The sequence below is a fragment of the Enhydra lutris genome, unplaced genomic scaffold (assembly GCF_002288905.1).
Source record: "Enhydra lutris kenyoni isolate GAN:26980312 unplaced genomic scaffold, ASM228890v2 scaffoldscaffold1, whole genome shotgun sequence".
NCBI lineage: Eukaryota > Metazoa > Chordata > Mammalia > Carnivora > Mustelidae > Enhydra > Enhydra lutris.
In genome coordinates, this window is record NW_019154085.1 from 63,466,081 (window position 1) to 63,490,499 (window position 24,419).

Consider the following 24,419-nt stretch of genomic DNA (forward strand, 5'->3'; position numbering starts at 1 on the left):
GCTTATGATCTCTCTGTCAAATAAATAAATAAAATCTTTAAAAAAAAAAAAAAGAATAATCATATACAAATAACGGTGTGATTCTTATAAGTCTAACATTAAATAAAAGTAAATAGATCATGACAGTAGAGTTACTGACTTTCAGTTGAACCAATTATGGAGTAAAAGTGTCTATACAAGCAAATCATAAATATCTAAAATGATTATAAAGGATTTTATTATATGTATTTATTTATTAAATAGTATATAATGCAAAATAATATAAAATATTAAAAAGTCTCCATTTAAAAAAACATAAAAAATGGGCAAAACTAAACTATTGGCAGTTGAAGTCCACATACCAGCTACCCGTGTGGAGTGTGGAAGTAATTGTTAGGGGTCAGAGTATGTGGTTCTGGAGTCCTGGTAATGTCTATTCCTCAAACTAAGCAGCAGTTACACAGGTGCACTCATTTTGTGAAAATTCTTTAGTCTATACACTTAGAATTTCAACACGGTTCTCAGTATCTGTGCTAAACGTCAATACAAAGTTTACTTAAGAAATGTATTCAATGTAAAGTCTGGTTCCCAGCTGTGACTCTATCTTCTCTGCTCTATGATTTCACAATTAACTATTGCTGTGTATCCTTCTCTGATCCTCTTCAATCAAATACAAGCAAATAATATACATTCTATTTTCTTTATTTTATGTAAAACCTAGCATGCCTCATTCAGTATTAACTAAATAAAACAATTTCAAAATAAATGAATGACAGTGGGAAACATGAATGTTAATAAACAACTAACAGATACATTTTATTCTAAATCTTCCTTTTTTCACTTATTACTGTACCTTGCAATATCATCATGCTTTTGTATTTTTTTTAAAAAATCTGTTTATTTTAGAGAGAGTAAGAGATCAGGGGAAGGGGGCAGAGGGAGAAAATCCTGAAGCAGGCTCCCTGTTGAGCAGGGAGCCTGACCTGAGGCTGTATCTCAGGGCCCTGAGATCATGACCTGAGCTAAAACTGATTTGGTGGCTTAACCGACTGAGTCACCCAGGCACCCCAGTTTTTATATTTTTAAAATAGCTGCACAGTATCCATAGGGAGATTGTACTACAGCACATTTAAACAATCACTTATTATGGACTGTTTTTGCTTTTCAATCTTTTTCTATTACAAAGAATTCTTCAGTGAATCGCCTTGTAAATGCCTTTAATACATGCTCAGATATTTATAGGATAATTTCCCAGAATTAGGGTTGTTGGCTCAATAGGTGAATACATTTTTGGTTCAAAGGTCATTGAAAGTATAGATAGCAATTCTCTTTCCTGATTGAATTGGTACCGAAGTACTAGCACAGTACAACAGTATGTATGTGCATATTACTAAAGTTTATCTCAAAAATAAAACTTTATTAAAATAAGTATTAGGTATCTAACATTCATTTTTGCCACTGTCATTCACATATTTCAAAATTGTTTTATTTAATATTGAAAGAGGTATATACAGATTTTAAGAAACTGCAATATATGTCTTCCAAAAGTAAAATCATGAACGTTGTTGTATAATAAGCGTTCTGCGGAAAACTAATTTGGCATGATGACTTCAAGTAGCAGACTTCAAATACATTTTTTCCCATAAAAGTCTCTCATACTTACTTACCAGAGCACCTGTGCTGAGCAGTGTGACAAGGCCAATGAAACACTTAAAACAACTGTTTTCCACTATCTTGCAGCAGGTTTTCCTTATGTTCTGCCAAATTCTTCCTTTCTTGGATGCTCTACTAAGTTGGCCAGGTGAAGATCTTCTTCTATAACCTGTCAAAAATGAAAGCACTAAGAGGAAAAATCTTGAAAAGTCATGAAAAAGCTTACTATATGCTTTAGCAATTAGGTATTTACAGAATCTAATACAGGTGCTCTCTGACTTAGAAACATTTGATTTTTACCCCTGTTTCTGTGACCACTGAAGTCACTGAGGAAAGAAAAGAAAAACTTGTGAGTAGTTTGTGAACAGTAGGAGGAAGAAATTGTGAGAGGCAGAGGTGACTTAGAACATTCCTTAGTCTTGTGGGACAAAGTCTGAGAACAGAATTTGTCCCCCATCCTACAAAACAAAACAAAACAAAACACAACCAAACCATCCCCCAACACACACAACATCTACATATCACATTTTGGTATGATGCCTGAAAGTTCATTCTCTGAAGATTTACATGGCATAATAAACACTCTCATTTAAGTACATAGATATTTATGAAATGTTAATAAGTATAACATTAGTTAAAGTCAGTTAAATTGATGTCAGGTCTTAGATGGCATGAGAATAGGGATTCTGATTGAGATTATCTGAGGACCTCCCCTGGATTACAGAGTACTTTGTGGGTAGAGTACATGTGCATGGGTTGGACTCTGCCTTCTGGTTAAGAGAGTTAGCTAAAAGAAAATCTGAGAATTGAGAAGACAGTGCTTAACAGGGGAGAAAACGAAGAAAGAGAGGTGAATGAAGTTTAAAGTCAATGCATTTCATTTTAGAATTTTACCTACTGTCAATTTATATATCTTTGGGGGAAAAAACTATCAGAAATGTTTCCTCCTGTGTCTTGAATGATACAAGTCCTAAAAGTTGAGCTACTGAGAGCAAGTTCTTGGTTTGAATACAGAAATTTGAGCACTTAGCAGTTACCATTCTGATGATTTCCAATGTCCAGAACCTGTAATTATCTGTTAATCTTGCTAGGAAACTAATTAGAATTATATGTATGTTACATATCTCATGAGTTAATCAACTGACTGAAGTCTTATACATTTCTTCATATTCATGTGGGATATAAAAATAGATCACCATTGGGGCACCTGGGTGGCTCAATGGGTTAGGCCTCTGCCTTCAGCTCAGGCCATGATCTCAGGGTCCTGGGATCGAGCCCTGCATTGGGCTCTCTGCTCGGCGGGGAGCCTGCTTCCCCCTCTCCCTCTGCCTGCCTCTCTGCCTACTTGTGATCTCTGTCTGTCAAATAAATAAATAAAATCTTTAAAAAAAATAAATCACCATTACATGATTTGTTTTCCTATGAAAGATACAAGAAGTTTTCATATAGGTATTTTGAATATTGACAGTATTCCGTGAAGCATAAGTATACACACACACGCATCCATGAATGCACACACATACGTGTATACTTATTTAATCTTTTTACCATCCTGTAAGTTTTATTATTATCCTCAGTTTACATATTAGGAAATGAGCCTGAGAGAGGGTAAGTAAAAGCTTGTCAGTGGTGGGCTGGGATTTGAATTCAGGCTATCTGGTTCCAGAAAGCTCTTAACTACTCTATTAAACTTCCTAGGAACTAGGTTCTCTCCCTCTTTTCCAAATGTTCACTTTTCTATTGAAATTCCCTATAAATTTGATCAGGATTCATACAGGCATGTGTGCATGTGATGCACACATGTTTGTGTGTGTGTGTGTTCCTTAACCAAATTAATAAACTCTAAAATTAAAATATATCCCATCGTATTAGTTAGGTTAAGAGAAATTTAGTGTAATTTCAATATAATGATCAAAAGAACTTATTTTTTTCTTACCGTTTTTCAGATGTTTTGGCTTCTCGCATTCATAAACCATTTCTTCTTCTTCAGAGATGGCAATGTCAACTGTACTGCATTCCGATGAGCTAGATTGCTTTACCTTCTGAAAAGTAAAGTCCCACCAAGAAAGCTGTGATTAAAGCTTCTCACTGGAGTTCAAGTTTATTTCATCTTCATAAATAAGAAAAATTGTGTATAGAAAGACTTTTAACAGGTTTAAAGACTTTTTAGACTAATTTCAGGACAGACATTAAAATGCATGCATATCTCTGTGAGCTGAAGTTCTAAAAAATTAAGAATTCATTTAAGCTAAAATAATTAGCACTCAGTTCACAACACTGTTCTCCTTAAAGATGTCTAGGATTCTCTATCTCCAGTATCCAAAAGGCTTTGAGTTTCAAAGCTCTCTTGAAGTTACTCACAAGGTTTGCATATATGCCATTTCCGCTAGATGAGCAGTATCAGAATAAATTACCCCTTGATGCTGAATATGGGTAGACAAGAATGAACTTAGTTTTGTTTGGTAAAATCTAGTCCAGATATTCTTGTGTTTACCATCATAGGACAGGACTGATGTGAGGTTACCCTGAGGTGAAATGAGTAAATGGCCCAAAGAATAAGGGTCAGGAACAGACCTGGCAAAGTTGTACTAGCACTATGGAGAGAAGCTATTTGCAGAGATTAGCATTCTTTCGCACTCTGCTCTTGACTGAAGCTCAACCCTGGATAAGATAAGATAGCCATGACTTTGTATATGTGGTAATAATGCATGAGACATGCGTGGCTTTTACTTGAAATCATTTTCTCACAATGCTTTATATTACTTAATTTTAAAATAAATATACAACACACCATCCTTTAAATGACCAAGATCTTAAAGTTAGTAAGGAAGATTATTTTCTAACTAAAAAACAAGATAAATGTAGTAAAACATCTGGAAAAAACACTTATTTCTTAAAAATTAAGGAAAGATCTAAGTGAAGTATACCAAAAGGAAATTTGTAAATATTGTGTCCTACCTATTGGTCTTATCCTCAATAAATGTCAAAGAAATATAATTAGGAAGCTCTGTTTGTCTTGGACCATACATGGTCAATTGTCAGTAAGACATTTGGTACTCAATTAAAAAAATATATCCATCAGGAGATTACTCCCAAACAAATTGCCTTTATTATATCAATTCTTCATATTTTCTTTATTTCTGATAAAATAAAGGGTATAGCCATGTACTGATTTGAAAGTAAACAATAAATGAACATTATATAATCCTTATGCATTCAATAATTAAAAATTATACACCTTATATTTAAGTAATTTTAGAATTTGTGCATAAATTATTTGATGTGATTTTTCTAAGCATTTTTAGTATGTATTATTCTAATTTAAAAATAAATCAATTGGGATTCAAAATTATAAATAATTTTATTAGAAGACTACTTAATAGCATGGGAGACTGACCATGCTATACCTCTACATTATGAAAAAAGTTATAAAACCCAATGTAAAGTTTGATGTTATTTTTATAACTATATAAATTTAGTTATGTTGCAACTAAAAAATGGCTGAGAGTTTAAATACCAAAGAAAGAGACTGTATCTCAGAATTATCAGATCACATGTGATTTTATATTCTTCAGTTTTTAGTAGATCAGAATCCTAAAGTACTCATGGGTTGTATAATCTTTCAAGTGTCTAAATTAAATATGTAAGTAAATGTACAGTTAACTGAATAAATCTATGAGTAGCTAATCAATCAACAGGACCAAATAATTATGCAGCATAAATTACAACTCCTGAAACCTCACCATTTACAAATATATTTAGTATCATCTTTCCTATATATGTTCATATCCCAGACTTTCTATTGAGATTGGCAAGAAGTTTCCTGGAGCATCTCAATATGATGTGTGGTGATGAATAGCAATTTTACCCAGAAATAAATGGTAGACAAAGTTGTAAGTGAAGACACATAAGTGTAGCTGGAGAAGAGTTTTCCCTGTTTTCTAGAAATGGCATTATTTAAAGGAAAATGAACCTAAAAATATTGGGCATGCTAAAGAGTGAAAATGTTTCTCTAACACAAAGATAGATGCCTTCACTAGGAGCTAGAAGGATTTTGAATAATTACAATTCAACTCCTTTTAGGCCAATTTGAGAAGTTACTGCAGAATAGGTGCCAAGCTGGAAGAGATCCGGGAGACAAGATGGTGCCAGAGATTTTTGGGATGTGGAAAGAGACATTGTCTTTCCTCCCCAGTGCCTGTGAGTGATCTGAGATGGTACAATGCAAGTACCTCTCTACCGAGGTACAAGCTCAGAGAGAAGACATGATCTCTGTAGATGTAGCTTTCCATTAAATTACACCTCCTACTAAGATATAGTGCTTGCACATGAAGACACTAAGATTGATTCCAGTGTGCATTTTAGAAGCTAAGTTAACAGCAATATCTATGCTTTTTTGAATGTGTTGGGTTTTTTGTTGTTGTTGCTTTTCCATTTTGTTTTGTTTGTCCCAGAATTGATAAAACCACACACTGTTCACAATTCAAGCTGGTGAGTTTTCTTTATTCTTTTAGTCTAGCTCAATTATATATGTTATAGTAAATGTTGCAGAAATAAAGTGATAAGAATCCTAGAATTTTAGCAAGTAGGAAAGTATTTTAGCCCTCCTGTAGTCGAGTCTCACATTTCAAAGATGATAATGCCCAGGAGAGTTTGATTTCTCTGATAATACACATTGATTTTGAAAACTTAACTTTCTTCAATAGCTTTACATCATCCCATACTGCCTGCTTATTGATTTACTGAATTTTTTAATGATATTATCTTATTTTACCAAGTGTTCACTATAGACTGGGCATTGTTCTATGGACCATTGAACTATTTTTCTTAGTCTTATCCTCCCTAAGAAATAGATTCAATTTTATCTGAATTTATAGACAAGGAAACTGAAGTTTAGACAAGTTAATTAACTTAATGAAGAGCGTACAGTCAGGAGCAAGGAGTGCTGTAGCTAGGATTGACTGGGTTCTTCAACTGTAACTTCAGCACTAATCCACTCTCTTACTACAATGCCATAAACCAACAACAAGCAATCAGAATATTCAAACAACTTACCTCTTTGCTGTTCCCATCACCTGACTTGCTTTGAACCTCCTTATTATCCAGATTTTCTATATCAGATTCTCCTGAAGCAATTGGTACAGTTTCTGAGGCACTAGGACTGGGGATAAGTGATTGACTCTCGTTTTCAGTCATTGTGTTTTTCTCTGTGCTACTGCTTTTTTCCTTATCCTTGAGGAACTCTTGAGTGTTGCTTAATTCAGAAAGGGTATGGTCAGAAATATTCTCTTTAACATATACAGCATTTACATGGTCCATTGTCTCCTTTGAAACATTTTGGTTTTTGCATAATATTTTAGAAATCACATAGTTTATTCTTTTCTGAATCTTCGCCACTGCACGCTGGAGATTTTTTGCTTCGTTGTTCTCTTCAGTAGTTGCAGGGTTGTAGGAACTAAATGAGCTCACCAATGCCAGAAACAGGTAAATTATCTAAATGAGGAAGTAAATGAGGTTAAGCTTATCTCACTTTTTGTTTCCTTCTAAACAATAAACATTTTTTTTTTAAAGTTTTCCCGAGATTTGCAAACACAATACAAACTCTAATGCTATTTAGGCTATTCAGTTCTTACAGTGGGTCGATGTGCTAAGACTTTGTACGGCCAGAACTCATCTTAGGGTCACAACATTCAATGACATATCATTTGTTTCTCTTTTATAGATGAAAAAGGCAAGGCTTATAGGTGTCAAATATCTCAGGTCACGTAGATTGGACTTGAGTCTGTCTTATTCCAAAGCTTGTTTTCCTTCATTGAGCCAGGCTACCTCTTCCAAGATGAGAAAACAGGCTGCCTCTTCAGGTGGCAGACCATTTCAGCTCTATCCCAGGATGATGTACAATGACATGTCCATGGGTTCTGCAAACCCACAAGGAATATCATGGGGAAAGAGCTATTCCTGGTTCTGAAGCCTGCATCTAAATTTTCTTGTGACAGGCTAGCACAGGCACTGGGTAGGTTAATTAATTCTTTGTAGTAATAAATTTGATTAAATAAGAAAGAGATGAGTGATGGAAGAATCATACCTAATAGTTGTAAGTTATTTAAACTCAAGGAAGTGTATATTTTGACCTTTATTATCACTGAAAGATATGATCAAGCCATACTTAGTTTCTAGAGAATCATATTTTTATCTTCTTTATAATTGTAAGACATAGATAATATTTTTGGAGTTTAGAGTTGGAGATTTATATTGATAATTCTCTTAGACTTAAAATAATAATTTGAGTATCTTGTTTGTTATGGAAGTTTATCTGCCTCTTTTTGGATATTTGGTTTTTTTTTTTTTTAAGATTTTATTTATTTATTTGACAGAGATCACAAGTAGACAGAGAGGCAGGCAGAGAGAGAGAGACAGAGGAGGAAGCAGGCTTCCTGCTGAGCAGAGAGCCCCATGTGGGGCTCGATCCCAGGACCCTGGGATCACGACCTGAGCTGAAGGCAGAGGCTTTAACCCACTGAGCCACCCAGGTGCCCCCTTTTTGGATATTTGAGCTTTTTATGATTTAATTTCCTTTATGTTTTACAAATTGCTTTTAATGGGCAAGTTCAAATGACATGAATTATACTTAAGAATATATACATATATATGTGTATGTGTGTGTATACTAATATACATTTTACTTACAGATATGGGCAGGGGCTCTATGGCCCTTGTATAAATTACATCATTAGGATTCCTATCATTCTTAAGAGACAATGTTTAGGATGTTAAGAGGGCAACACTAAATATAATTTAAGGTTGTTGGTTGTTTCTTTTCCTTCCTTTGGTTATTAGGCATGGCGAGAAATAAGGAAAGGATGTTAGGTGAGAATTTCATGGCTATAAGCTTCATGTGAGCAGGAACCAAGCTTTCTCTTAAGTAGACAATTAGCACAGTGTTAGGCACAAAATAAGTGATAAATACATATTTGTTGAAAAAATTAATTATAGAATAAATGAAAGAATAGATTTTGTGACAGGATTTAGACAAGGAAAAATTTTGCTATAATAGTTGTATTTTTAAAAGCTTACAATCTAAGATTTCTTGTATCTTAAACACACATACCACACACACAATATCTACAGATTTACACTTACAGTGAAAATGTTAAAAGGCTAACAACAAAATTCAAAATGCTCTGAACTATGGTATAAAGAAAAATTTTGCAATACTACAAGATGCTACTGTACTGTTCAAGTGTGCTCTGAATTAAAAATAGTCTTTTAAAGAATTAAAAAAGAAAAACAGAATGTGTAAATTACCAAACTATACTGGATTGACTACTTCTTATTTGAGTATTAATAAAGAAGGAAGAGGGAGACACAAAGATTATATTACATAAGTATAGAGTAACTTTGTTCTAGTCACAGTGTTTTTAAAAAGAGATTCAAAATATTTTTTTTGTTTTTGTACTAGAAAGCAAAAGATGACATAATGTATATAAAAAAAAAACTTTAAATGTCTCTCCTGAAATTTGCCCTTCCTTTTACCTCAAGGATGTCTATCTGTTAGGTAAAAATTGAGTAACTCCTATCAAAATAAAGTAGTATGGAAGAGAAGGAAGATTCAAGATTTATTTGTTATTTTTCAAGTACTTTTTAAGTATTTTGCAAGCATTTTTCAAGTACAAGTAATTATTTCATTAGTAATCAAGGAATTTAACATGTATGAAGGTTCTATTTTAGTATTGTTGCAATTGTATCTTTTTTTTTTTAAAGATTTTATTTATTTGACGGAGACAGAAATCACAAGTAGAGAGAGAGAGAGAGGAGGAAGCAGGCTCCCTGCCTAGCAGAGAGCCCAATGTGGGACTCGATCCCAGGACCCTGAGATCATAACCTGAGCCGAAGTCAGAGGCTTAACCCACTGAGCCACCCAGGCAGCCCCTGTTGCAATTGTATGTTAACATATATTTAATCTGGGAATATGTAAACATGTAGAACAACATACATATTTATCATCAATTTTTTATTTTTAAAAAACAACTGCATTTTATATTGTTTTTCTGTTTCTTTTCTTTTTATGTTTCTAGTCCTCAACCAGAGACCACAATTCACTTGGTGGCAACTACTTAACTTGCAAGTGAAAACACTTGGAAAGTTTGCATAACTAAAACTTCTAAATAATGTTTTAACAAAATTCTATAGATGTTCTATAGATGTGGGAGTTTTAATTATCTAGAGCTTAAAAAAGTAAATATTTATGAATATTTATAGAGTGCTAGCTAATATACTTTAAGTTACAATAACCATTTAAGGATTCTCCTATTAGAGATTGCAGGCTTAAGGAGCCTGAGTAATGTGCACAAAGCCATTTAATTAGTAAATGATACAACTGGAATTTGAACCCATGTTTTCTTGGATCTGAACTGTTTTTTCTACAACTCAACACTACATGTAACTATTTAAAAGTCACTTAAATACTGGCTTTTTATATGATAATGTTTTAAGGTTTCCACTTAAGGCTGAGTCACTGTTGGAATTTTGTTGGGCAAATAAGATAAAGTTAAAAAAAATAAAAAATAAATAAAAAATAAAAAATGAGAAACACTTCTTTTTACACGAATTTTGAAGTGAAATTACAATGCTATAATGCAACAAGTTGGAAGTACAGGGGGAAAGTTCTGTAGCCTTACAGATTCTCTCCTTGATTTTTTTCCCCTTGTATTTACTGTAGTGTTATTATTATCATGATGTCCCACACATGGATGACTGTTGAGAGGAATCAAGTTTAAAAGATTCAGCAAGCCAAGCAATATGATGACCAATCAATTGGAAATGGAGGCTCTTATAACTCCATTTTACCCTGAAATCCCTCTGCCTACTGACATCAAGTTTCTGATCAGTAGGAATGAGAAAAATAAGAAACAGAGTGGAGTTCAAAAACAAAGAAACAGAAGTACAATTATATAATTGCCTCAGCATTTTTTTTTCTTTGTGAAGTGTGTGTGTTTGTGTGTGTGTGTATGTATGTGTATGTGTTATTTAAGTCAATAGCCATCAACCATGGCCTTTCCTTTTGGGAATAGAAACTTACATTTCATTTGGGAAATCACCCTTATTATCAGTTGTATGATTTGGCTCTGGAATGATGCCAACTCCAGCTCCAGGACAGGATCCTGAGTAGCTTAACATAATAATATGTTAATATATTCTACACTCTGCACAATAAATAATAAATGTATTCCATACCCTGAGCAATAGAGATTGGTTTACAAATAGACATGTGACTCAGAGCTAATAAGATAAGAGGAGAAATTTGCTGTGATTTCCAGGAATGAAACAGGAATTTCTCTTCTATTAAACTTGACATGATATGAACACATGAAGCTTCAGACTGCAGCAGCCATCTTGATAAAACAGAAGCTACTAGCCAGCAAGACAGATGTACAGAAAACAGATGTGCGATATACAAAGATCTGTCTCTAATGACCTTGTTTGCACATGTGTTATACCACAACTGAAGTGAAATCTATCTCTGACATTTTTAATTAGGCATGCTGGTATGTATGCTGGTTGTGTTTTCTTTTTTTTTTTCTTTTTTTCCCAGCCAGTAAGAATAGGGTTATGTCAGTGGAAATTGAAAGTGTACCAATAGCTATAGAGGCAGAGGTCATTGAAATATTTTTACAGGTTGAGCCCTGTTCTAGGCTTTGATGATATAAGAGAATAGTCTCAATCCTTTCCTTTGTGGAGCTTAGTTTAATAAGGAAGGTTGAGACAAGTAAATCAACAATTAAACATAATGACAGCAGTGATAAGTGGACAGGGGTTATAACCAAGGGGAAATAGAAGCAATGAGGAAGGGCACTAATAGATACAATGGAGTCTAACGTGATTTTTTTTTCACTCTTGGAGAATCTATTTGATCTCTATGATTTTATAAATAAAAACCAAATGGTGAATCCTTATTTTTTCTTCCTGTAAGAGCAGTTTTCTTCTATAAGCCATTCCCTTTTCTTGGAAGAAGTGAAAGCTACTTATTCAATCCACGTAACAACAGTTCAATCACTGGGAATTTAAAAGTGATAGCTTTACCTTTTAGTTAATGCACAATAGTTTAATAAACCAATGACTTTCAAACTTTGCTGCAATTTAATCAAATGAAACCTTTAAAAAAATCCTGATGACCAGCCTATGTCCACAAAACAATAAAATCAAAATCTCTGGGAATGGATCCAGGGCATTCTATAGTTTTATTAATTCCCCAGGTTATTCCAATGTACAGCCAAGTTTGACAACCAGTGTTACATTTAAGTGCTTCTTAAAATTTAATGTGCATATAAAAATGTGGGGTTATTGTTAAAATGTAGATTCTACTTCCATAGGTCTGGGAGGGGGTCTAAAAGTCTGCATTGATAACTACCTCCCACATGATGCCAATGCTACTTGAGTAGCAAGGTTATACAGCAGTGTTATCCAACAGAAATATGATGCATGTCACCTACGCAACTTTCTAGTAGCCACGTTAAGAGCATAATTAAAAACAGGTGAAATTAATTTTACTAACATTTTATTTAACTAAATACATTAAAAAGTCATCATTTTAAAATTCACTCAATATAAAAATTACTAATAAAATAATTTACATTCTTTTTTGAGGTTAAGACTTCAAATCCAGTGCATATTTCCACTTGTAGCACATCTCAGATTGAACCACTGTATTTCAAGTGACAGTCACATGTGGCTAGAGGTCACCATATCAGACAACACAGTTAACAGACATCATGAAAATACCAGACTACATTACATCAGTTTTTCAAGAAAAATTTAAAAGCATGGATTACTTACCAATAAGTTTCCAATTAAAATGACCATCATGTAAAAAGAAATACAACTGAATTGGCCAGCTATCTTAAAGCAATCCCATAAAGTCTCTATCCACTCTCCACAAAGAATCCGGAACACATTCAGGTAGGAGTGGAAGAAGTCATGCATGTGCCAACGTGGGAGACGACAGTCTTTGTCTATGTTGCAGACACATGCTTCATAACTCATACCAAACAGCTTCAGGCCAACCACAGCAGAAAAGAATGTGAATGTGAACAACAGCAGGACCAAGTCTTTCAAGGCCACCAAGGAGATATTAAGAATCTGCATCAGAATCTTAAACGTTGGCCAGTATTTTGCCAACTTGAAAATTCTCAACTAATACAGCAATGCCAGAAACAACAAAAATAAGAAACAACGAAAAACTTGGTCACTATTTATTATGATGTACATTTAAGATTTTTTTTTAATTTTATTTTTTATAAACATATAATATATTTTTATCCCCAGGGGTACAGGTCTGTGAATCGTCAGGTTTACACACTTCACAGCACTCACCATAGCACATACCCTCCCCAATGTCCATAATCCCCCCCCCCCAACCCCCCTCCCCCCATTAACCCTCAGTTTGTTTTGTGAGATTAAGAGTCACTTATGGTTTGTCTCCCTCCCAATCCCATCTTGTTTCATTTAAGATTTTTATCAGCATTATACACTACATATGTAGTCTTTAATGTAATACTCAGTTTTAAGTATTGTTAATACTAACCACTGAAAATTTATTTTATACAATTCTTAATACATCATATATATTCTGTATTTTTTACACTAGATCTATACATATCTTTTTCTGTTGATCTGTCAATTTCCATTCACTATTATGTGATTATAATTACTCTAGTTTTATGTTTTAATATCTCGTAGGGCAACTATCCATTCTTTGTTTCGCTTTTTACAACACAGGAAATTCTCCCACATTCTGACATATAGATGATATTGAAAAAAGTCTGTTAGGTCCTATTAAATTCCACTGAAGTTTCTATTATGTATTTTCCTTTAAAGTAACATATCAGAAACCAAACACAGCAGTCTGGTCAGTTTAGTCTGGATATTTCTCTTGTTTTCACTAGATTTTTTTATTTCTATTGATACAGGGAAGGATTACCTTAAAATTTTAGCCACCATATTACAGTGAACTTAGTCATCTAAAACTGAAACATCCCCTTTTATATATGTTATACCTTCCCCAACTTTTTCTAGTATATAGTTGTCTTTCTGGACTCAAAAGTAGGGTTTCACATTTATCCATGTAAAACTGAATCATTTATATACAATCCACACCAGCCTTTCAGATACCTTGATACTATCTCTTTTATCTTTTTTTGGTATTTACCAGTCTTGTTTCATCCATAAATTTGATAGGTACATCTCACATATATTTATCTTACTGATGAGAAAAATGTACAGATGAGGACATAAGGCAGTGTTCTGAAGAATTATTTAGATAAGATCAAATCTGCTTAATTGTGCTTGATTCCTGCTACATTCCTGCAACTTCTTACAAGAATATATTACTTATCAAGTATGTAACATTCCCATATATATTCTTCTAATAACATTATTTCCTTGGGTAGTTTTCTGATTCTTACTACTACCCTACATTACAGGCATATATACCAATTCTGACTTAAAGACTTTCATAATAACATTCCCCTGGCCTTTCTGGTCTTTTTTAACGTTTTCTAACTCTACATTTAGAAATACTCACCTCATTCAAATTCCTTAGTTATACACTGGCATTCTGCTTCTGGGACTCCACATTATTCTGCTCCTCACAACTGACCAGTAACTCTAGTCCTGCTTCCTAAAACTATACCTCAAATTTGCTACATATGTAGCTTATTTCCTTTGAAGTTTTGGTCAAATGACAGGAAAATGCTTATTCTTCCTGGGGCAACTTCTAAGCTCTTTACATAAAAATTCATTCATTTATTATTTCAAATACCCCAGTGGGATAAGTGTTACTATTCTTCCCATGTTGTATCTGAGGAGGCTGAGATAAATTTTCATAAAATAAAATTGAGATCTTGGATCCTACTTACCACCTTGAATGTTTGAAAAAGAGCCACTCCATGAATATTTGCTAGATAAAGTTCTGCTAAACCATGGAACACAATCAGGCTATCAAAAATGTTCCAACCTACTTGAAAATACCCATATGGATGCATTGCAATGATTTTCAAAATCATTTCTGCTGTGAAAATTCCAATAAAAATCTAAACAGAAACAAAACACACAGATGAGAATACGCTTCCAATTACAATATCAGAACCTCATACACAAAAACTATAACTTTTCACTGCCACATTCTTCACAGTTCCTCTCTCAAGAGCTGATTAGTTTTGGAGTCTATAATTTAAAGATAGACTCAAACATTTTTAATTTAACAGTCTAACGTCAAACACTGTATACAGAATCTTCAAATATTTAATAAAAACTGTCTTGAAAGACAACAAAAGCATATTTAAAGATGAAAATCTTTTTGAATGGTTCTTTTTGGGATACGGAATACATGATAAGATATTTAATTTTTTAAACTGTGAAGGAATTTAAAAAGTGCATATGTGAACCAAGGGGAAAAAAAAGTAAACCTGTGAACACTGTCTCTTGAAAACTATACTGGTAGAAATGACTCAATTGTTGTATTGGTTCCAAGTAAATATATAATTCAAAATGGGTAGCAGTTTGGTCATTTATACTAATACCGAGCAACAAACCACCACCACCATAAAAGCAAAGAAAATTGAACATTGTATATTTTCTTGAATGTGACTTGTTTTTAAACTCACAGAAATCTGTTTTGCTTTTTGCATTGTATTGACTAAAAAAAGGATGAGTTCCCATCAAGCCAAAGACAGGTGGCTAGAGCAGACAGGGCAGGTGTGGTTGTAGTCAGGATTCAGAGTTCAGGTGTCAGTGAGGAGCTTGCATTTGTTATTTCACCTCTGCTCAGCTCTGTTCTATGAAGCTATGGCCCTATATATATATATATATATACACACACACACATATATGTGTGTGTGTGTGTGTGTGTGTGTGTGTGTGTGTGTATATATATATATATATATACCATATATATGTGGCATATACCAGGATATGTTTGGGAAGGGAGAAGAAATAAATAATATTTCCATTTAACCTAACTGCCAAGCAACTGACTAGAATCTCAAACTTAAATGGCAGAATTTTAAGCTTCAGCTACAAACTTATTAAATGAGAAGAACACTTACAAAGCAGGGCCGGGGGTGATCAGTTGTGGAAGTGTGAACATAATATTTCATCTACTATGCATATAATGCATTTGCAACATACTGGAATTATAAAATAAAATAATGGGGTAATGATAACTAAAGAAAAGTTGAAGTCGTAAATGAAAATAAGGTACAAGAGCCTTACCAGGTTTCCAATGCTAAGAACATTGTTGGTTTCTTCACTCATCGGATAACATTCCAAGGCCAAAAAACATATGTTTAGAATTATGCATATGGTAAGGACAAGATCAGTAAATGGGTCCATTATAATCATATGGATAAACTCTTTCAATTTTAACCAACAGGGAGAACAATTCCAGATCAAGAAAATTTTAGCAAATCTATGCCAACACAATGGGCATCTCTTCCTGGATTTTTCAGATTCTGAAATGAAGGAATAAAAAAGTTAAACATTAGCAAATTGTTTAAGTTCTAACTAATAAAATGTTTTGACTTTTGCATGCAAAGAGATGTTTAAAACTAGACTTCTGATTTGGAATTAGCAAATAAAAATATTCTGTACTAATAAAAAGCAGAGCAAAGCAAATTTCCTTTATTTTGTTCATGCTTGCTGAGTTAGACAAATGAAATGAGATAAACTGTGTATTAGAAGTAAATCATAGGAGTTTCTCTCAAGAAAACAAATATGGAATAAAGTTGAGGATTATGATTTAGAATTTCTAGATTTTTATGCTTTACAAAATAATATCTTTTAATATTGTCCATGATAATGAATTACTGGTTATATATTGAAAAATATCTTAATATATGATTGTTATATTATCCAACCTCTGTTTTAAGTTATAAGTTAATACTTCTTTGTTGTTTTCAATGTTAAAGAAAATTTCTTAGTACTCTTTGGTGAGTGATAAGAATGTTTAAAATACCAATGTTTAAAATACTATGTGTATGGAATTGCTCATTTTAATATTCTTATGTTATTCCTTAAATTTTTGTTATCATCTGCAATTCTAAAGAAATTACAGGATTACTTTAAAAGTGAGTCTTATCAATAGTACCTTTCAGAGTGTCTAACTATTTTTTTACTTTACCTTCCTCATGTCTGATAGCAGCAGTAGCATCATCCAACATATTCAAAGAAGTGATCATAGAAGTTGGTGATCTCTTCTTCATTTCTATTTGTGTGGTCTTGGTCTAAAAAGAAATTAGATGAGTCCAGTGCTGGCTTCTGCCCTTTGTAGATACAAGACTAAAACTATAAGAAGGTTTATAACCTTCTTTCAAATGCTGATTCTTACTTCCAGAAATCTTTTTGGGTTTCATCACGTGCTAGTCTTTACACTATAGGCAGTATTAAACTGATTTAGTATTTTTTGGTAATGAATGTGTATTATCTTGCAACTCAAAAAAATCATTTCATACAATGAGATCAACTATAAAAGTAGGAAATCAGAGAATACTGTTTTTATTACTCATATTTGCACTTGATCTTAGCCAAAAGGCTGAGAAGCGATTCATTACTCATATTTGATAAACAATTCAATGTATACTTTAGGATCACTGCAAAATATCCAGTTGGCAAACATGCTACTGAATAGTAGTATTTCTCAAATACCTTACATTTTTCCTTGAAGGTATTTTATAACTTTGAAAACTCTTGATAAAATAAAAATTATTTGAGGCTCCTGGGTGGCTCAGTGGGTTAAGCCTCTGCCTTCAGCTCAGGTCATGATTTCAGGGTCCTGGGATTGAGTCCCGCATCGGGCTCTCTGCTCGGCAGGGAGCCTGCTTCCTCCTCTCTCTCTCTGCTTGCCTCTCTGCCTACTTGTGATCTCTCTCTGTCAAATAAATAAAATCTTAAAAAAAATTATTTGGCTCTGTGGTAATGAAATAAACTTGAATAGTATGAGGTAAAGGAATGGATTTAAAAGAGTTGTTTTGGCTAGAACATATCTGAGAATTCCACAAAGGAATCACTTCTTTTTGTCTTGTCACTTGAGTAATGGTTTTAAGATACTCTATTTTACCGATGTGGTTACACAGAGTTCAAAAGAAGCCTTGCTCTGGAAACACATTCCTAGGGTTTGATGTAGATGTCTCAACTTCTATACCATCATAGTTACCACAAATAGAGATCAGGTGTTTCTAGTGACCAAGAATATAATTTATATTTGAATTTAAACTCTAAGAAACTGACAATGGTGGGACACCTGGGTTGCTCGGTCAGTTAAGTGTCCAACTCTTGATTTCGGAGTAGGTCATGATCTCAGGGTTGTGAGATCAAGCCCTTCACTGGGCTCTGCACTGGGTGTGAAGCTTACTTAAGATTCCCTCTCTGCCTCTACCTCTGCCCTTCCCCAGAAGGACCCCACACTCATTTCTAGAGACAGAAATCTATGCATGCATGCGGGCACACACAAAAGAAAAAAACCTGACAATGGGTAGATTATATTACACCACAGAGTTCCCAACAGTGTTTATATTTGACACGCAGGAGAATGAAATTGGTATGTTTGTTAACTTGGTAACATGTTACCAAGTTAAATAGGTATTGGTAAATATTTACCTTGGTAAATAGGTGTAGCTAAATAGGTGAAATAAAGAGTAAATAAATTTGCATAGGCCAGGCTGCTCTAGAATGGAGGTAAGTGGGATGGGGGTGCTGCTTCACTAACACTGAAGGAATCAGTGGTCAGATCTCAATGATAACTGATACCCAGCACACCGTAGTTGGCAGGTTCTGCTCTAGTCTTCCTGAAGTAGCATAACAGATGTCAAGGAATCATCATATTTATCTCATTCAGTATCAGTCAAGTTTCCTCTAATTTCATAAATACTAGAGTCAGAGGAGGTAAAAACCAACTCTACTATATACTGATTCCACCATGAAAATGACAGATTCTTCAGGTCTACTGATCTCTGTTCCCTCATTACTAATTTTTTTTTCTGAAAAAGTAAGCTAAAAACTCAGGATATGAGGTTAATTTATTTACCTTAACTAAACTTACTCCAGAAACTATTTTTTAACTGACTTACAAGGTTTCATAAAATGTAAGTTATAGAATGGTGACTAACATAATAAAAAAAGAAGTTACAATTTATACAGTTTCAAATTTCTATGAGTCAAAAACCAACAGAAGCATAATTGTTCTGTTATTAAAGTCTAACAGGGATTTCCCAGGTTTATCTTCATGAAGATGATACTTTGTGGTATACTGAATACCTTCCACTAGTCCTTCCACTAGTATAAAGGAATTGCTTCTCCTAGAGATGTTTCTGATAGTGACAATGTCTGATGGAATCACCCCAAGAAGGAATTTAGTCAAGATAATCATCTTTGTGAAGTGGGTACAGTGAGGAGAGTAACTATGTTATTGTTGATGTAGTCATATTTAATCTCTACTTGTTTGGCTTGAACTGTGGATATATTTTAGAATCTAAAGAGAATAAATTACATATTGGTCTAGTAATATAGTTACCTAAATGGAGCTCTTAAAAATATTGAATGAACGCCCACAAGTTGGCCAACTACTAAGGACAGAACCATTTTATAATGCAAATTAAGAAGATCCTGACTCAATAATCTGTTTGGAAGTTTAAGAGCTAATAAGGGCATATCCAAAGTTAAAATTAGACTGGAAAAAGCACCTAAAATTCCTGTTCTCACAACTGGTTTAAATTTTCTCTAGAGAGGAGGTATGAATAAGAAAGAATCTAGCCATATTTCTAGCATTTAGCAGTGAACACCTGATATATTCATCTTGGACTCACATTTGCTCTCTCTACTGCAGGTACACTGGCCTTTTTAATCCTGACCCACTCTGTTCCTTCACCCTTACATGGCATGCACTCATTCTTTAGATCTTGGTTCAAGCATCAGTTCCTCAGAAAACCCTGTTATTACTCAGGGAAATCCTTTATATAGGCTCCTAAAACATCATGTTTCTCACTTTTATAGCACTTGCTATGGTTTCATTTATTTATTTTTAGAAGAGAATAATACAGTGAATCAAAAGGTACCTAATATCCAGCCTTAAAATTTAATAATAGTATACTCTTCACTTCTCATGTATTACTCATCCCACTTTATTTAAAATATTTCAGGAAAAATATGTTGGACATCATATAATTCTTAGAATAAACTTTGTAAGACACAATCACAATATTAAGATCACCATCAGAAAATTAGTAACTCCTTAATATTATCCAGTACTCAGACCATGCTCTGTTTCCTTTCATTGCTCAGAAACTTTCTATTATAGTTTATTTGTTCCAATCAAATACAAAAAAGATCCTCACATTGCACTTTGTTCACAGGCCTACTGATTATCTTGTGACTTTATTTTTTCTATTGTGATTTACTTGTTGATGATAATGGATCACTTATAACTGTAGAATTTTCCACATTCTTGATTTGATATATTGTGTCCTTTTAGCGTAATTTAATGTGTTCTTTTTTCTTTTCTTTCTTTTTTTTTTTAAGATTTCATTTATTCATTTGACAGACAGAGATCACAAGTAGGCAGAGAGGCAGGCAGAGAGAGAGGAAGGGAAGCAGGCTCCCCGCTGAGCAGAGAGCCTATCCCAGGACCCTGAGATCATGACCTGAGCCAAAGGCAGAGGCTTTAACCCACTGAGCCACCTAGATGCCCCTGTGTTCTTTTCTTATAGTCTCTAGAAAAAGACAGATCTAGAGGCTTACTAGGCTTAGATCAGATTATGGCAAGAATATATTGTATGTGGTGTTTTATGTCTCCCATTCCATAACATCAGGAAACACATAATGTCTGGTAGTCGGAGAGGTACAATTTTATGTGTAGATAATTTTATGGTCTATCTCCCCATTAGACCATTAGCTTCATGAAGATAAATACTATATTTGTATTTATTAACATTTTAAAATCTCCAAAGCTTAGAATAATGCCTAGCATATAGATTGTCAATAATGTTTTATTTAATTAGATAGATGAGCTATAAGGATATCATTTTAGATGGGAAAATGTTTTCAAAAATATTTATATTCCTACAGTTGTGTATATCTGATTCTCTTCTTGAGGTTTGGACAGCGACTGACAATTTTTTTTAAAAAGATTTTATTTATTTGACAGAGAGAGAGAGAAATCACAAGTAGGCAGAGAGGCAGGCAGAGAGAGGGGGAAGCAGGCTCCCCACTGAGCAGAGAGCCAGGATGCAGGGTTCGATCCCAGGACCCAGAAATCATCACCTGAGCCGAAGGCAGAGGCTTAACCCATAAGCCACCCAGGTGCCCCATGACTGGCAATTCTTAAGAAAGTTTCATCTGCCAACTGTGCAATTGATAGAATAATATAGTTTCAGCATTGAGCCTCCAGGAAAATAAAGTGGTGAAAAATGAAGGGAAGTGTTGAGAAATCAGACACCAATAAATACAGGTGAAACTTTCCAACAGAACTCTTCAATGAAGATAAAATTTGAAGATCATGAAGATGCTTATCATATGTGTAGAACATAGTTGACACTCAATAAACATTATATACTATTATTGCTATTATTGTTATTATTATTTTAATTGCCCCAAAAAGGGGGATATAGTCAAAGACTTAAGAGTTTTATGTTGATGGAGTATAATCATTAGGTACTGCTGTGCCTTCTTGTGTTTCCTATAATTAGCTATTAACATTTTTTTCAGTTGCTCAGTATACTCTAAGCACTGCCAACTGCTTTACAAGAATTTATTTCATTTGAATCTCGCATCAACATGAGACAGATACTACAATTATATACATCTTGCAGACAAAGAAGCTGAAGTTCAGAAAAGTTAACAGACTTGGCAAATATCATACATCTTTAAGTGGCTAAAACAGTCTGAAATCTATATTTATCTGACTGCAAAACTGTGCTTTTAGCCAATATGATCTACTGCTTTCCTACAATGTGAGAATATGAAACATCTAAGTAATCTCCCAGTAATTCCAACATCAGAATTAGAATCTGATTAGTCTTAAATCAGATCAGTCACCTATAGAGTCCTCAATATGTTCCATTTTAAATTCTCTTTCCAGCATTTTCTTATGTATAAATAAAAAAGGAAAATAAAGTAAATCTTGTGAAAATGACCTTCGCTTTTACTTCCCAAAAAAGTTTTTCATGACAAAATGTTCTAGTGTCTTCCAGGAAAAGAAATCCTTTACAATTGAAAGATTTTAATTAAAACCAGAAAGGCTTCATGTGACCCAAAACAGCCAAATGAATGGAGATATTAAGAAATTGGGAAATAATACAAGTTCTTCCTAAGCAGAGTTAATAGGGCATCTCATCTTGGCATAATAGAAGTATTGTGCTCTTGGATACATTTGTGTGTAGTCCTTGACATTTGAAAAACCACTTCAAAACAAATTACACATTCGAATACCATTCGGACCATAATCATTCAATCAGAAGGACCCCACACTCATTTCTAGAGACAGAAATCTTTTGTAATCTTTTCTGTGACTTCCTCATGGATGATATAATGGCTACACTCAATAGCTTCTTTTTGTACATGTTTTCTTCATACTGTCTATAATTGCTTCTTGTTTCAATGGTATGCATGTTATGAACCATGTAAACACAGTATCTATCAATAACTTTGAATCTGGTGTGATCTTACATTCTGTTCTTCAGTTCCCACATTTTTAGTAGAACTACTTTTCTAGAGCGTCTTTATTGATGATGACTTAATAGTTTTATATAGAGAGAAGTTAACATTTTACCCCCTTTTGACCCAGAAGTTACCTTTGATATTAATAAATCTCTTAGCCAGCCTTACTATGCATTCCACTTAGTGCCAGAATGTATCTTAGCTCTTTACTTTTCCCCATCTCTTTTTACTCTCTTCATATGACAGAGTGTTAGTATAGCTCTTTTCTATCCTTTGTCTGCTCCCTGAATCTGTCCTTTCGCCATCAAGTTGTTTCTTTTTTTTCCAGTGTAGACAATCTTTATAAGCAGGTATTGAGAGTGCAAAATCGTAACAAATCTAAAAGAATGGGAAAGGAGGCAGGGCATGACACCTCTCCTCCCAAGTGAAGTCCTATAACTAAGCCACTCCAGTCAAGGAGAATTCAACTTGACTGGGACCACTTTGGCCCCAGAGCTCTCCAAAGACCAAGCTCCCAGGCAAAAGGGTCTTTACAATGCAGGGGAAGGGAGCAACGCCTGGAAGAGGCAAGGAATGTATCCTACCCCAGGCCACTTGACTCCTGCCCACCATATACCTCAACAGCTCCAGGTAGGGGTGTTAGGAGACTGGGCTAAACCTCTTCCTCCCCAGTGGAGAAAGAAGTCTGAGATTGAATATAAGAAAGCTACTTGTGGTTGCTTTCCTGGGTCCTCTTCCTTTAGTACACTTATGGCACAATTTTGATTTTTTAAAGATAATTTCTACAATTTCTTTAATGTTACTTCTGTCAATACTTTTAGATTCATAGACTGAAGTTTTTGCTATTAAGCTAAAAATCTGAAAATAAACTCAAAAGCCACATTAAATAATTGAAAATTAGAGTTAAACTTTATTAACTTTTACTATCATGGATTTGGTTATTCCATGGATAAAATAATTCTTTATATCAAGATGTATAGTGCATTTCCTCTTGAAAGAGCTAGAAAGCCAGTGACTGCATTTGTTTGTTCTTTTTACAACTTCAGTACTGTACTTTTAATCTATGCTTTTAGTATTTCATGATTTCTAAATTATGGAAGACAGTATCACTTTTGAGTTGAATACTGAAATTTTCCAGTTAATTCTGATGAACTATCAGAAGCAAGTTTGAATTAATAAACTAAACCTGCATTCAGAGAAGTCAAGTTTGAAAAATAATATATCCATCATTTATCAGCAGTAGTAATATACATTTTGGGACAAAAATTTATCTGTCTTAAAGAAATATTTAAAGCTCTTGGTCACTCTTGCCATGGTGCACTGAAGAAATAATGTTATGTAGCAAAGTGAGCCCATTTATCAAAATCACTGTTAATATTTTTACCATGTACAATACACAGTACTGAGCACCATGTAGAAAAGCAATATACTCCAAGATCTTGAGGAAATAGCTCAAATTCTTTGATTCTATGAAGCATTAAGAAAAATTCATACCTCAACTGCTTTGTCTCCTTCTTGAAGTTCTTTTGAAGTCTGCTGAAATTTTGGCTCAATCTTCTTAGCTTTTTCAGCAGCTTTCTGCTTTTCTTCTTCATAGGACATAGCAAGTATGCCCAAGAACAAACTTGCTATGTAAAAAGCAAACCAAAAGCTTACCACAACAAAAAATATCATGTAGACCTTCCCAGAAGCATAAAGGATCTAAGGAGAGTTGGAAAACAAGACAAAAGAGGAAAATGTTATTTGTCTTCCTATAATCTCCTATTTTAAAATGAAAAAAAAAACACATTTTGTTAATGAAAATAATTTAGTTGTATGTGGAATGTAATCACAGGACAGTTTTACTGGCTCTACTTGGAGAAATAAGAGAAAAGCTCTTCAATTTTAGATATATATAAGGTACAAAATGCATAGTACAAAATCAAAGAATTTAGTAATTGAATTAAATTAGAGTGAGCATCTGGCTTTTAGGTCTTCACTAACAAAGAAACATATTGGAAGGAAAGAATTGTCATTTCTCAATTAAGAAAGCTGGACAGTCTAAAGTAAAGACTATTTCCTTTACAGTAGAATCTTTAAATATA

At 33.8% G+C, this 24,419-nt stretch overlaps 1 protein-coding gene across 1 annotated transcript in view; it reads right to left on the reverse strand.

The window, feature by feature from the left end:
* The window catches only part of LOC111142282 (sodium voltage-gated channel alpha subunit 7), an 80,759-nt gene that overhangs the window by 14,142 nt on the left and 42,198 nt on the right, over positions 1–24,419 (reverse strand). Inside the window, exons 10-17 of the mRNA XM_022495337.1 lie at positions 23,830–24,036; positions 16,808–16,910; positions 15,901–16,139; positions 14,547–14,720; positions 12,466–12,822; positions 6,688–7,125; positions 3,569–3,674; positions 1,647–1,801 (exon numbers count right to left, since the gene is read on the reverse strand). Coding sequence (XP_022351045.1) covers positions 1,647–1,801; positions 3,569–3,674; positions 6,688–7,125; positions 12,466–12,822; positions 14,547–14,720; positions 15,901–16,139; positions 16,808–16,910; positions 23,830–24,036 — 1,779 coding nt within the window. The remainder of the gene's footprint in view (positions 1–1,646; positions 1,802–3,568; positions 3,675–6,687; positions 7,126–12,465; positions 12,823–14,546; positions 14,721–15,900; positions 16,140–16,807; positions 16,911–23,829; positions 24,037–24,419) is intronic.